The sequence below is a fragment of the Bubalus bubalis genome, chromosome 8 (assembly GCF_019923935.1).
Source record: "Bubalus bubalis isolate 160015118507 breed Murrah chromosome 8, NDDB_SH_1, whole genome shotgun sequence".
Lineage (NCBI taxonomy): Eukaryota > Metazoa > Chordata > Mammalia > Artiodactyla > Bovidae > Bubalus > Bubalus bubalis.
In genome coordinates this window covers 43,662,893-43,678,880 of record NC_059164.1, presented here as the reverse complement: position 1 = coordinate 43,678,880, position 15,988 = coordinate 43,662,893, and the positions used below count along the sequence as shown (strand labels likewise).

General features: G+C 37.5%; 1 protein-coding gene across 1 annotated transcript in view; it reads right to left on the bottom strand.

The window, feature by feature from the left end:
- Positions 1 to 5,703: 5,703 nt before the first annotated feature.
- Positions 5,704 to 15,988, bottom strand: part of FAM185A (family with sequence similarity 185 member A) — a 75,373-nt gene continuing 65,088 nt past the window's right edge. Inside the window, exon 8 of the mRNA XM_006049861.4 lies at positions 5,704 to 6,578. Coding sequence (XP_006049923.1) covers positions 6,466 to 6,578 — 113 coding nt within the window. The 3' untranslated portion in view covers positions 5,704 to 6,465. The remainder of the gene's footprint in view (positions 6,579 to 15,988) is intronic.

The following is a 15,988-nucleotide window of genomic DNA, read 5'->3' as shown; positions in this document are numbered from 1 at the left end:
ATAAAGTAGTTGAATGCTACCCCACCACCAGAATGCATTATGCCTTAAATTACATTAAAAAAAAGAATCAGTAGCAATTGCAAAAAAAAAAGAATCAGTAGCAATTGCATCATATTTGTGATGTATTTTATTTGTATATGTATTTGTGATGTAGCCACAGCTTAAATTTATATTGTTGTCATAAGTGCTAAGTAAAAACATTTTATACAAGAGCCCTGGTACAAAGAATTTTAAAATAACTGCCCCCTATTACCTATTATTTTTGTATAATTTCTTAAGTGGAAACTATGAATATGATGAAATATCATTTTATGATTACATTAGATTAGATGACAAAACAAAGATTATCCTGAGTAGGCCTTACCTAATCCTCTGAGCTCTTTAAAAGCAGTTATCTCAAGCTGGTTGCAGAAAAAGAACTAGATCTTCAAAGTATGAGAAGGACTAATTGCATTATTGCTGGCTTGAAAATGGAGAGGGCCGCATGAGAAGGGATGCAGGTGGTCTCTAGAAGCTTAGAGTGATTGCCAACTGACATAATGGAAACATAGATCTCAGTCACACAGTCATGATGAATTGGAGTTTGCCAATAAAATGAATGAGCTTGGAAGTAGACTATATTTCAGATCATCCAGATGAGAATTCAGTCTGGCCAACACCTTAAGTCCAGCCTTGCAATACCGTGAGCAGAGAATCTAACCACCCTGAGCTCCTGATCTACAGAACAGTGAGCTGATGAACAGGGTTTTTTTTTTAGCTTAATAACTCATATTAAAAAAAAATTAATCAGGTATGGTTGATATACAATATTATGTAAGTTTAAAGTATTCAACATAGTGACTGACAATTTTTAAAGGTTATATTCCATTTTAGTTATTACAAAATATTGGCTATATCCCATGTTGTACCATATGTCCTTGGAGCTTATTTTATATACAGCAGTTTGTACCTCTTAATCCCCTAACCATATCCTGTTCCTCCCCACTTTCCTCTCCCTACTGGTAACCACTCGCATGTTCTCTGTATCTGTGAGTATGTTTCTTTTTTAAAAATTATATTCAGTAACTATATTTTTCAGATTCCACATATAAGTGATATTATATAATATGCCTATTTCTCTGACTACTTTCACTTAGCATAGTACCCTCCAGGTCCATCCATGTTGCTGAAATTTTCATTCTTTTCATGGCTGAGTAGTATTCCATGGTATTTAAATATTTGTTTATTTATCTGACTGTGCTGGGTCTTAGTTGTGGCAGCTGGGATCTTCAATCTTCATTGCAGCATGCAAACTCTTAGTTGCAGCATATGGGATCTGGCTCCCTGACCACGGATTCAACCTGGTGCCCGTGCATTGGGAGTGTGGAGTCTTAGCCACTAGATCAATAGGTAAGTCCCTTATTGTGTTTATATATAGCACATCTTTTTTATTCATTCACCAGTTAGTGGACACTTAGGTTGCTTCCATATCTTAGCAATTGTAAATGCTATTAATATTGGGGTGCAAATATCTTTTCAAATTACTGTTTTTTGTTTTTTCAGATAAATAACCAGGAGTAGAATTGCTGGGTCTTATGTTAGTCCTAGGTTTTGGGGTGTTTTTTTTTTTTTTTTTTTGCAAAACCTCCATACTGTTCTCCATAGTGGCTGCACCAATTTACATTCCCACTAAGTATAAGAAGGTTCCCCTTCCTCCACATCCTTGCCAATATTTTTTATTTGTGGTATTTTATGATGATAGCTATTTTGACAAATGTGATATCTCATTATGCTTTTAATTTGAATTTCTCTGATTATGATGATGTTGAGCATCTTTTCAAGTGATGATGGCCATTAGTACGACTTGTTTAGAAAAAAACGTCTATTTGGATCTTCTGCCCATTTTTTAATCTTTTTTTTTTTTTTTTTTTTACATTGAATTGTAAGAGCTGTTCATATATTTTGGATATAAGCCTCTATTGGCTGTATCATTTGCAAATATTTTCTCCCATTCAGTAGGCTGTCTTTTTATTTTGTTGATGATTTCCTATGTTGTGCAAAAGTTTTTAAATTTAATCAGGTCCCATTTATTTTTGTTTCCACTTCCTTTGCTTTAGAACTCATCCAAAATATTGCTACAATTTATGTCAAAGAGTGTTCCACCTATGCTTTCTTCTTGACATTTTGTTTCTGGTATTACATTTAATTCTTTAACTCATCCTTAATTTGTGTTTGCATATGGTGTTTTCATTCCAATCCCAAAGAAAGGCAATGCCAAAGAATGCTCAAACTACTGCACAATTGCACTCATCTCACACGCTAGTAAAGTAATGCTCAAAATTCCCCAAGCCAGGCTTCAGCAATATGCGAACCGTGAACTTCCTGATGTTCAAGCTGGTTTTAGAAAAGGCAGAGGAACCAGAGATTAAATTGACAACATCTGCTGGATCATCGAAAAAGCAAGCGAGTTCCAGAAAAACATCTATTTCTGCTTTATTGACTATGCCAAAGCCTTTGACTGTGTGGATCACAAGAAACTGTGGAAAATTCTGAAAGAGATGGGAATACCAGACCACCTGATGTGCCTCTTGAGAAATTTGTATGCAGGTCAGGAAGCAACAGTTAGAAGTGGACATGGACCAACAGACTGGTTCCAAATAGGAAAAGAAGTATGTCAAGGCTGTATATTGTCACCCTGCTTATTTAACTTCTATGCAGAGTACATCATGAGAAATGCTGGACTGGAAGAAACACAAGCTGGAATCAAGATTGCCGGGAGAAATATCAATAACCTCAGATATGCAGATGACACCACCCTTATGGCAGAAAGTGAAGAGGAACTAAAGGGCCTCTTTATGAAAGTGAAAGTGGAAAGTGAAAAAGTTGGCTTAAAATCAACATTCAGAAAACGAAGATCATGACATCCGGTCCCATCACTTCATGGGAAATAGATGGAGAAACAGTGAAAACAGTGTCAGACTTTATTTTGGGGGGCTCCAAAATCACTACAGATGGTGACAGCAGCCATGAAATTAAAAGACGCTTACTCCTTGGAAGGAAAGTTATGACCAACCTAGACAGTATATTCAAAAGCAGAGACCTTATCTTGCCAACAAAGGTTCGTCTAGTCAAGGCTATGGTTTTCCCTGTGGTCATGTATGGATGTGAGAGTTGGGCTGTGAAGAAGGCTGAGCACCGAAGAATTGATGCTTTTGAACTGTGGTGTTGGAGAAGACTCTTGAGAGTCCCTTGGACTGCAAGGAGATCCAACCAGTCCATTCTGAAGGAGATCAGCCCTGGGATTTCTTTAGAAGGAATGATGCTGAAGCTGAAACTCCAATACTTTGGCCACCTCACGCGAAGAGCTGACTCATTGGAAAAGACTCTGATGCTGGGAGGGATTGGGAGCAGGAGGAGAAGGGGATGACAGAGGATGAGATGGCTGGATGGCATCACCGACTCGATGGACGTGAGTCTGAGTGAACTCTGGGAGTTGGTGATGGACAGGGAGGCCTGGCATGCTGTGATTCATGGGGTCGCAAAGAGTCGGACACAACTGAGTGACTGAACTGAACTGAACTGAACTGATGGTGTTAAGAGAATATTCAAATTTTATTCTTTTACATGTACCTGACCAGTTTTCCCAGGACCACTTATTGAAAAGACTGTTTTGTTTTTTTTTTCCTATTATATATTCTTGCCTACTTTGTCACAGATTAATTGACCATAAGTGCATGGGTTTATTTCTTGGCTCTCTGTTCTGTTCCACTGATCTACACCCTTGTTTTTGTGCCAATTCCAAGCTGTTTTGATTACTCTAGGTTTTTAGCACAGTCTGAAGTCATAGCATGTGATTCTTTTAGCGTCCTTCTTCTTTCTGAAGATCCTTTAGTTATTTAGGGTCTTCTGTGTTTCCATACAAATTTTAGAAATACTTAATTGTGTGAAAAAATGCCCTTGGTATTTTGATAGAGATTGCATTGAATCTGTAGCCTGCCCTGGTTAGTATGGTCATTTTATAAAATTAATTTTTCCAATCAATGAACATGGCATATCTTTCCACCTGTTTGAATCACCTTCAATTTCTTTCATCAGTGTCTTATAGTTTTCCAAATGCAAACCTTTTACCTCTTTAGGTAAGTTTATTCTTAAGTATTTTATTATATTTGATGCATCAGATGGTAAATGGGATTATTTTCTTAATTTCTCTGATAGTTCATTGTTAGTGTGCAAATACCAGATTTCTCTGTATTAATTTTGTATCCTGCAACTTCGCAGATGTAGTGATAAGCTCCAGTAGTTTTGTCAGTGTCATCTTTAGGATTTTCTGTGTACCGTATATCATCTGCAAACAGTGACTGTTTCACTTCTTCCTTTCCAATCTGGATTCCATTTACTCCTTTTTTTTTTTTTTTTTTTGTCTGCTGTGGCAAGAAATTCCAAAACTATGTTGAATAAAACTGGCAAGAGTGGGCATCCTTGTCTTGTTCCTGATTTTAGAGTAAATGCTTTCAGCTTTTAACCACTAAGTATGATGTTTGCACTGATTTGTCATATATGGTCTTTATTATGCTGAGATATGTTCCCTCTAGGCCCATTTTCTAGAGTGTTTTTAAACATAAATGCATGCTGAACTTTGTCAAAACCTTTTCTTCCATCTATGGAGATGATCATGTGGTTTTTATTATTCAGTGTGTTAATATGGTGTATCACATTGATTTGTGTATACTGAGAAATTCTTGCATCCCCGAGATAAATCCCACTTGATCACCATGTATGATCCTTTTGATATATTGTTGGATTTGATTTGACAATATTTTGTTGAGTATTTTCACATCAATATTCATCAGTTATAATGGCCTATAATTTGTATATGTGTATAATTATCTTTGTTAGTTTTGATCTTATGGTGATTCTAGCCATGTAGAATGAGTCTGCAGTGTTCTTTCCTCTGCAATTTTTTGGAATAGTTTAAGAAGCGTAAATGCTAACTAGTCTCTAAATGTTTGGTAGGATTCATCTGTGAAGCCATCTGGTCATCGACTTTTTGTTTGCTGGGAATTTTTTGTCACTAATTCAATTTCATTACTTATAATTGATCTGTTCATATTTTCTGAGTCAGTCTTGGGAGTCTACTGTTGATTCCTTTTAGCATACATTTTTAGGATTTGCCTATTTCTTCAATGTTGTCCCCTTTGTTGACATATAGTTGTTTGCAGTAGTCTCTTTTGGTCCTTTGTATTCCAGTAGCATCAGTTGTAAATTCTCCTTTTTCATTTCTGACTTTATTGATTTGGATCTTTTTTTCCTCGATGAATCTGGCTAATGGTTTATCAATTCAGATTATCTTTTCAAAGAACAAGCTCTTAGCTTCACTGATCTTATCTACTGTATTTTTTTAAGAGTCTATTTCATTTATTTCTGCTCTGATTTTTATTTCTTCCCTTTGACTAATTTTGGGTTTTGTTTGTTTTTTCCAAGACAGGAAAGTTTTCAGCTATTATGTCTTCAATTATGTTCTTAGCCTCTTTCTCTCTATTCTGTGGGGTTCCTAAAATGCAAATAAAAATGAGCTTGACATCTCAGAAGTCTCTTAAAATGTCCTCATTTCTATTCATTGTTTTCAGCATAACTGATTTCCACTACTCTGTTTTCCAGCTTCAGATCCATTCCTCTGTATTATTTAGTCTACTACTGACTGATTTTAGTGTATTTTTCATTTCAGTTATTATATTCTTCATCTATGCTTGGTTGTTCTTTTTTTCTTTGTTAAAAACTTCTAACTTATCAGTCTGTGCAGCCATTCTTTTCCTAAGTTCTTTGGCCATTTTTATGAGGACATCCTTAAACTCTTTCTTGGTTAGATTTCATATCTCCTACTTCACTTAGTTCTTCTTCTGGGGTTTTTATCTCAATCCTTTGTTTGGAACATGGTCCTCTGTTGCCTCATTTTGCCTAACTAGCTGTTTTTGTTTTTTATGTATCTGACATGTTGGTTATGTTTTCCAATCATGAAGAAGTGATCTTCTGTGTTCCAGCAGTGCACTCTCATCAAAAGCTATATGCCTTAGGAGTTCCCCCTATGAGGGCATGGGTCTGTTTTGGCAGACTGACTGGGTAGGTGGTCTGGTAGGCTTGGTTGGCCCCTGATCTGTTTGGTTGCCAGGTGCTTCCTTGTGCACAGGCTGCTGGCCATTGGTTGATGGAACCAGGTAATGAGGTGGTTGACTGTAGAGGCCTTGGGGCTAGTGCTAGGTAGTGTCAGCATCCAGGAGATCCCAGGACAAACAGGTATTTTTTAAAGTCAGTAAGTTTGTGGTAATTTGTTATGAAAGAAAACTAACAGCAAAGTACAAATTTTGAAAAGATTTCTCCAAGACATTCCAGTTTGTTGTTTTCAACATTTGTATGAACACTGGTATTTGCTTTTTTGTAGTCATAGATCTACTAGTCATTGTTAAAAATTAGAAATATAATTCAAGTCATTCAGTCCTGCAGCTTCAGGGACTGAAACCAGCTTTGGCTTCTAAAATGTACAGTTCCTTTTGGGGCATCAGCCTTAATCCATTTTTCATGTTTGCTTGTTTGATTCAGGAATCCTGAAACACAAAATTGTATAAAGTTATATCCTGATTGACAAGAGCAATACTGACTACATATATCCTAACAATATATCTCTAAAACTAAAAAACATTTCAAACAGCAAAAATCTTGGTAAAGATAGCCTGAATTGGAAGAGTTGCAAAGAGGTTAGTTACCTGGGCTTGTTCTCTCCTTTTTTTCTCCTCAAAACAACATGGAAAGAGAAACTACTCTGTTTTTTATTTATTCATTTTTGTATGCAGGTTTTAAAAAGAGCTTTATTTAAGTATAACTGACTAAATAATGCATGTATTTAAAGTATGTGATGTAATAAGCTTTTACATATGAAAAGTCTGAAGAACCATCCTCAAGAGGTTTGACAGAAAACAACAAAATTCTGTAAAGCAATTATCCCTCGATTAAAAAAAAAATGAACATATCCATCACTCCCCAAAATTTCCTTGTGTCCCTTTGTAATATTTCCCTCCTGCCCTGCCATGCCTGTCGTATCTGCACCTCTTCCAATCTCTCAACAATTACTAATCTACTTTGTGTCACTATGAATTAGTTGCATTTTCTAAGATTGTAATAAATAGAATCATGCAATATGTACCCTATGTAGTCTTTTAAAAAATATCTAGGTTCTTTCAGCATAATTATTTTGAGGTTTGATCACATTGTAGCATGTTTCAGGTGGTTTCCTTATACACACGCTGATCCATACTTTGCTAAATAGTCATGGGCACCCCATATAACCCAGCTCACTCTGGAACTTTCTCTTGTTAACTTTAGCAGCCCTTATCTCTTCCACGTGGTGAATCTGTTGGGCTCTGCCTGTGTTACCCCTCTCCCTGCCCTACAGCCTAGAAACTCTCAAGCTAATGAGCTATGGCAATCATTGTGCTCACCTGTTTGTTTGTTTGTGTTTTTTTTTGCCATCTCTAGTCTGCTGCTGCTAAGTTGCTTCAGTGGTGTCTGACTCCGTGCGACCCCATAGACAGCAGCCCACCAGGAACCCCCGTCCCTGGGATTCTCCAGGCAAGAGCACTGGAGTGGGTTGCCATCTCCTTCTCCAATGCATGAAAGTGAAAAGTGAAAGTGAAGTCGCTCAGTTGTGTCCGACCCTCAGCGACCCCATGGACTGCAGCCCACCAGGCTCCTCTGTCCATGGGATTTTCTAGGCAAGAGTACTGGAGTGGGATGCCATTGCCTTCTCCGTCTCTAGTCTTCTAGTTCTCTTTTTTCTTTCAATCAAGGTAGTTAAGGTGTTATACCTCTGGCATTCCACTGCAATTCTGGACTTAAGAAACCAGTCAAATCTGAACTGAGGAATATTGTGAATACACTGTTTGAATTCATCATATACATTTTCTTTGTTGAATCCAAGCACACAAATCAAGGAAACAAACTCTCTTCTCTACTATAGTTTTCTCCTTCCTTAGTATATATGATGTTCTCACCTGCTGAAAAGGTACTTTGTACCATTCAGTCTTTGTGTTAAGACTTTGTATCTTTCTTTGATACAAACCCTCTGAATTCTTGCCTCTCCCCTTTGATCTGAGCCATAATCTTGTCTATTTCTTTATTGCATCTTTCACAAAAGACAGTTGAGTATTCAATGACTTCCTCTGGAGATTTTTCCTTCCATTTCTTTTGCTGTATTTCCAGTATCATCATATCCCAGTTTCTCATGAAACTGCTGAAAATCTTTCTCATTCAACTGGTGAATCTTTGTGTTAGAGGCTTCTCTTTTTCCTATAATCTTCATTACTAAGGGATTCACAATTTTGTCAACTTTAATCTCTTCATCTTTTTGTGCCTGTACTACATTTAATAGATCATGATTTCAAGGTATCTATAACCAACAGTTTTTCTATAGTATAATTTCTTTTTCTAGTAATTAAAACAAACATTGAGGAATGAACTGGTAATTCGCAATCAGTTCAATTCAGTTGCTCAGTCATGTCCGACTCTTTGTAACCCCATGGACTGCAGCATGCCAGGCTTCCCTGTCCATCACCATCTCCCGGAGGTTGCTCAAACTCATGTCCTTCAGTCGGTGATGCCATCCAACCATCTCAGCCTCTGTCATCCCCTTCTCCTCCTGCCTTCAATCTTGCCCAGCATCAGGGTGTTTTCCAGTGAGTCAGTTCTTCACATCAGGTGGCCAAAGTATTGAAGCTTCAGCTTCAAGATCAGTCCTTCCAATGAATATTCAGGACTGATTTCCTTTAGGATGGACTGATTTAATCTCCTTGCAGTCCAAGGGACTTTCAAGAGTCTTCTCCAACACCACAGTACAAAAGCATCAATTCTTTGGTAATTCTGAATACCAATCGTTAAAACAACCAGGAATAATTAGAACTATTATTTTTTTACATATTTTAGCAACAATAGTAAAGTGTCAAAAATAGTAAGGGTTTCCCAAATACCTAAGATCTTTTGTTGTTCAGTTGCTCAGTCATTTCTGACTCTCTGTGACCCCATGGACTGCAGCAAGCCCGTTTTCCCTGTTCTTCACCATCTCCCAGAGTTTGCTCAAACTCATGGCCATTGAGTCAGTGATGCCATCAAACCGTCTCATTGTCTGTCATCCCCTTCTCCCTTCCATAAGCAAGCAACTCATGATTGGGGAGGTAAAATCTTTTAAAAAGTAAGACCTTTTACCTCCCCAATCATGAGTTGCTTGCTTATGGAAAGAGAAGCCAAATCTACCTATTTCTTTCTGCAGCAATAGAGAACATGCACAGTGCTATTACTACTAACAAACTGAACACACAAGTGATTATAGCTTATGAAAAATACTCACAAGCAAGACAGTTTATAAAGTTCCATTTAGCTTGCTGGAAAAGAGCTTTCTCTTGCCAATAAGTAGTTTACTAAAAGCTCTGAACTTTGGGTTGAATCTGTGGAGACTCTAATTCTAATTTGTAAAGTTTATAAATTCCTTCCTACAAAAATCTTGTAACATGGATTGGAACTTGGAGTTGCAGAAACCTTGTTCCTTTTTTAATTCCCTTTGCCAATGAAAATCAGGTAATATTTTTTGACCAATAAATGGGAAATGACTATTCTATCCTCATGTGGCTTGGCTTCCATTAATTGGGAAAAAAGTTTATTCTCAGGATGTTTTTAAACTTATGCATTTGCTCTCAAAATCTGCCATGTTCAAATTTACCCAAGTATATAAATATTCAAGTTGGACATTTATATGATTGATTGATTTCCAAATACCTAATTCAGAGGTATTATACATGGTGATTGCAGACATGAAATTAAAAGATTACTCCTTGGAAGGAAAGTTATGACCAACCTAGATAGCATATTCAAAAGCAGAGACATTACTTTGCCAATAAAGGTCCGTCTAGTCAAGGATATGGTTTTTCCAGCGCTCATGTACGGATGTGAGAGTTGGACTGTGAAGAAAGCTGAGCGCCAAAGAATTGATGCTTTTGAACTGTGGTGTTGGAGAAGACTCTTGAGAGTCCCTCGGACTGCAAGGAGATCCAACCAGTCCATTCTAAAGGAGATCAGTCCTGGGTGTTCTTTGGAAGGACTGATGCTAAAGCTGAAACTCCAGTATTTTGGCCACCTCATGTGAAGAGTTGACTCATTGGAAAAGACTCTGATGCTGGGAGGGATTGGGGGCAGGAGAAGGGGATGGCAGAGGATGAGATGGCTGGATGGTATCACCGACTTGATGGACGTGAGTTTGAGTGAACTCCGGGAGTTGGTGATGGACAGGGAGACCTGGCATGCTGCAATTCACGGGGTCACAAAGAGTCAGACACGAGTGAGCAAGTGAACTGAACTGAATACATTATTTAACCCAAAATGAACCTGATCTAATCAGCATTAGCCATGGACAAAGATAGGGCTGTAAGGAGTAACTGGCAAAATTTCTGTCTCTTGTTTAAAAACAGGCTTAAACCTCTTGGCTAAGGTGAGCTTCTTCCTGCCACCCACCCCAGCACTCCCCACTCCAAGCCCTGTAACTGACTTTATTTACCTTGGGTTCAGAGGGATAATTCTGATGCTGTCTTATTAGGAACCAATTAAATTTAATTGCATCACAGTTGAAGGATTCCCTCTTTTACATTATAAACACTAATGACCACCCAAAGTGGGAAGCACCATGCTAAGTATCTTAGGGAGGTTTAAACAATGTATGCTGCTGCTGCTAAGTCACTTCAGTCGTGTCCGACTCTGTGCGACCCCACAGACGACAGCCCACCAGGCTCCCCCGTCCCTGGGATTCTCCAGTCAAGAACACTGGAGTGGGTTGCCATTTCCTTCTCCAATGCATGAAAGTGAAAAGTGAAAGCAAAGTCGCTCAGTCATGTCCGACCTTTAGCATGGACTCAGCCTACCAAGCTCCTCCATCCATGGGATTTTTCCAGGCAAGAGTACTGGAGTGGGGTGCCATTGCCTTCTCTGTAAACAATGTATAGACATGCTAATATCCTCAAAAAGCTTACCAGCTGGCTAAGAAAATAAATTATACACTTAAGAAAAAGCATGAAAATAATTACTTTGAAATCTTATTATTTTATGTGTTTCACAAACAAAAGCTCTAATACAAAACACAAGCACATACTGAATATTTTAATGTTGTCAACATTCTTAAACTGTTTACATACAGTCTTCCCTTGACAAAAGTGCAACCCAGGACATCTTAACAAATTTCTACCAGAAAGTATTTTTGAGCTAGTTTTAATGCTGCCCATCATTGTATTTTCTCTCAATTATCATGGATAATGACAAAGTCAACAGTAGACTAGGCTTTGAGCAAGTATACAATTAATCAGTTTTGCCCAAGAAATATTATTCTGTGTCTAATTCCACCAACTGTATTTCTCATCTCAGATAATGCAGCTTTCATTTCTAGAAATTCAATTTTAGTCTGGCTATTTTCACTCAGCATAATGTCTTTAAGTTCTAGCAAAGTTGTATTAATAGATTGTTCTTTTTCACTATTGAACAGTACTCCGTTGTATGGTGTGACAATTTACTGGTAGAAGTATATTTTAGTCCTTTCCAGTTTGGGGCTATTGCAAATAAAGCTATGAATATTTGTGTACAGGTTTTTATGTGAAACACTAAGCTTCATTTCTCTAAAGTAAATGCCCAGGAATGTCATATGGATCATACGGTAGTTTCACATTTAGTTTTTTTGTTTTTTTTTTTAACAAAATGCCAGACTGAATTCAGGAGTGGCTATATTATTTTACACACCCAACAGCAATGCAGGAAAGACCCAATCTCTCCACATCCTTGCCAGTATTTGATATTATCAGTATTTCTTATTTTAGCCATGCTAATAGGTATGTAGTAGCATCTCATTCTGGTTTTAATTCATATCTCACAATTGACTAGTGATATTGAACATATTTTTGTGTTTTCACATGCTATCTTAAATTTTCTATGGCTGTACTGTTTCTTAAATTTTACATTATTATACTTCAATGTGAACAAATCTTTTTTTCTTCATTACTGGGAAGAGTTTCCTCAGGGTGAGATCTGGCTACAGTTCAGTCTTTCTTGAATGACCAAAATAAACATGAAAACAAAACAATTTAAAAAGAAACAAACCTAGGCATCACACACAGAATTTAGATGCTCTAAGACTGGGGTCTGCACTTTGATCTCTAGTCTAGGGAGTCAGCAAATTATGGCCCACAGGCCAAATCTGGCCTGAGGCCTGTTTTTATAGCCTAAAAGCTAAGTATGACTTCTACATTTTTAAAGGGTTATAAAAAACAAAAGAGAATACACAACAGAAACCATATGTAGCCTGAAAAATCTTACATTTACAATCTGTCCTTAACATGTAAAGTTTGCGGATGAATAGAAACAAAACCTGATCTTCCTTTTTTGGTAAACCTTAACAAACAAATCTGATGTCTATCTATTACACTCCCAGGATCTTAAACTTTAACAAAATGGAGAAACAAAAATACCATAAAAGCACAAATAATCTGAAGGCAGTTTCTACATTAACTCTCTGTCAAAGTATTTTTAAGCAGCCAGCCATAAACCTATAGCATTCTTCAATGTTACCAAATTTCTTCCTTGTCATCCTGAAGCACATCTACATGACTGACAAATCAGCATTTCTCCAAATGCTATAAACTGGAAGAAAACCAAAACTTGTGTGTTCTAAAAAAGTTATTCCTATGAGTCATATCAAAAGACTAGACTTTTTTTTTCTTGTTTGGAAAGAAAATATTGCCTCTAGCTCTTAAAAGTGGCATCCTGTGGGCTTAGTCTCATTTCAATCTCTTTTCCAACCAATGAACTAGTTTTCCAATAGAAATCACAATACCATTAAATATATAAGTTTCCGGCATACAAACAAGTGGAGAACTCTCTTCTGACTTGGTAGTTTATTTTGATCCCAAATGAACTTACTTTTATCATGCTTTACATTTACAGTTTGACTAAAATAAAGTGAACCCAGTAATAATTAATACCACTCTCCCTACCATGCAGACAATGTCAAACAAACAATTGTTTGGCTGACAACATACTTTATTTCTAATACTCTCTAATCATTTAAATTGGGGCTCTTTTAAGACAAAAGAACTTTGTACCACATGCACTTCTGGTCTTAGAGAATGGCTTGATATACAATGGAGAGGTTTCAAATTTAAGTTGGTGAATCCAGTTTAAAACTTAACAGAGAAATCAATTTATTTCTAGAAATATCTAACCTAAGCTATTCACCACCTATCCAATTTACCATATATACGCGCTGTGCTGTGCTTAGTAGCTCAGTCATGTCTGACTCTTAGCGACCCCATGGACTGCAGCCCACCAGGCTCCTCTATCCATGGGGAGTGGGTTGCCATGCCCTTGTCATGCCAGGGGAATCTTGCCAACCCAGGAATCAAACTCAGGTCTCCCACATTGCAGGTAGATTCTTTACCATTTGAGATACCAGGGAAGCCCTACCATATATGGGTAGAGCACAAAACTTTAGAATCAAGGATCTCAAAAGGATTAGAGAATATATCCTAAAGAATACACTGTGCATAACTCTTTAGTAGTAAGTGTTTTAGTCTAAGAGTTCCAGGCTTTCTTTTGACCTTAGAATAGCACGTATTTATAAATCACTTTAAGAATTATACAACATACATTTATTTATCAGTGATGGCAACAACAAGGGAAACCATGGAGCAGGAAATCAAATAAAATTACAGGCTGACACATGCTAACCCTGTGGGAAGCCGGAGCCCTAGGAACTAAAGTTTACTGGTGTGGCTTCTCATAGAAATCATGCTACAGATACAATCCAGACCTCTTAGCAGCGAGGGTATTTCTGTTTCTATGCCTCACAGACTCTGTAACGAAGGCCCAGAAGAGCTGAGCTCAGCTGCCTATAATAACAACTCACATATAAAGCTGCTCATTACTTCCAAAACTGGGTTTCAGATTCAAAATCTCTACAGAAAAAACAATCTGTTTTGATTTTCAAGACCTCTTAAATTATTACATCCAATTCATAAAAGAGATCTGTGGACTTTTGAGCACCAGTTTTGAAATCAAAATGAAGCATAAAGTTTTCTCTAAACCCAATAACTTGTTCATACAGCTCTCTCTACAAAAGACTGCTGAAATCTTTATCTGAAATCTCTCTGTATCACCACTCTCATGGGTTTAATCTAATATCAGAGACAACCTACAGATCCATTTGGGGCCCAATCTCATAGTGTATCATGTGCCACTCGCCAAAAGAAATCTGATTCTTGGGCTGTGAGCAGGAAATAAACTTTGTTCTGCAATTTGGTCCTTCCTGGTTTAGGAAACAGGGGCTAGAGTATAAGACATAATAACACAAAAAATAATTAAATGGGCTAAAGAGCTTCATAATAACAAATGAAGTAAGCATACATCTTCCTCATAGCATCCATTTACAATCATAATTTAAAATTTGATACATTTTTAAGTATAATAAAAATCTGTAAATTGTAAAGTAAAAAATATTGCTAAAAATTGCTCATTATTTGACCCTTTAGCAATTAATAATCTTCTTGCTGGTAGAGAGTCTTGCCTTGATGATGATGGCTGCTGACTGATGAGGGTGGTGGTTGCTGAAGGATGGAATGGATATGGCAATTTCCTAAAATAAAATAACAATGAAGTTTGCTCTGCTGACTGACTCCTCTTTTCACAATTTCTCCATAGCATGCAACACTGTTTGACACCATTTTACCCACGGTAGAACTTTCAAAATTGGAGCTAATCCTCTCAAATCTTTCTCCTGCTTTATCAATTAAATTTGTGTGATATTCTCAATCCTGTTATAATTTCAAGTCTGCTAGCATCTTCACCAGGACTAGATTCCACCTCAAAAATATCACTCTCTTTGCTCATTCACAGAAGCAATTCCTCAATATTATAGTTTCATCATGAAACTGCAGTAATTTAGTCATATCTTTCTGTGCTCTGCTTATAATTCAAGCTTTCTTGCATTTCCACTGTATCTGTGGTTACTTCCTCTACTGAAGTCCTGAACCCCTCAGAGTCATCCATGAGGGTTGACTCAACTTTTTCCAAACTCTTTTCACTGTTGATATTTTGACCTCTTCCTATGAAATCAAATATTCTTAATGACATCTAGACTGGTGAATCCGTTCCAGAAGGTTTTCAGTTCGTTTCGCTCAGATCCATCAGAGGAATCACTATCTTTGGCAGCTAGAGCCTTATGAAATTTATTTCTTAAACAGTAAGACTTGAAAGTTGAATTTACTCCACATCAACTTGGATGTTGTATCAGCAGGCAGGAAAACAATATTTACACCATTGTATGTCTCCATCACAGCTCTTAGGTGGCCAAGTACATTGTCTCAGAAGCAATATTTTGAATTTCTTTTTTTTTTTTTTTTCCTGAGCAGTAGGTAGCAACAGTCGGCTTAAAATATTCAGTAAACCGTGTTGTAAACAGATGTGCAAAACAAACCCAGGATTTGCTGTTCCATTTCTAGAGTACAGGCAGAGTCAGTTAGGTTCAGTCGCTCAGTCCTGTCCGAATCTGACACCATGGACTGAAGCACGCCAGGTTTCCCTGGATAGGTTAGGTGATGGGATAGGTTTCCCTATCCGTCACCAACTCCCAGAGCTTGTACAAACTCATGTCCATCAGGTTGGTAATTCCATCCAACCATCTCATCCTCTATCGTCCCCTTCTCCTACTGCCTTCAATCTTTCCCCAGCGTCTTTTCCATGAGTCAGTTCCTCACATGAGGTGCCAAAGTATTGGAGCTTCAGCTTCAGCATCAGTCCTGCCAATGAATATTCTGGACAGATTTCCTTTAGGATGGACTGGTTGGATCTCCTTGCAGTCCAAGGGACTCTCAAGAGTCTTCTCCAACACCACAGTTCAAAAGCATCAATTCTTCAGCACTCAGCTTTCTTTATGGTCCAA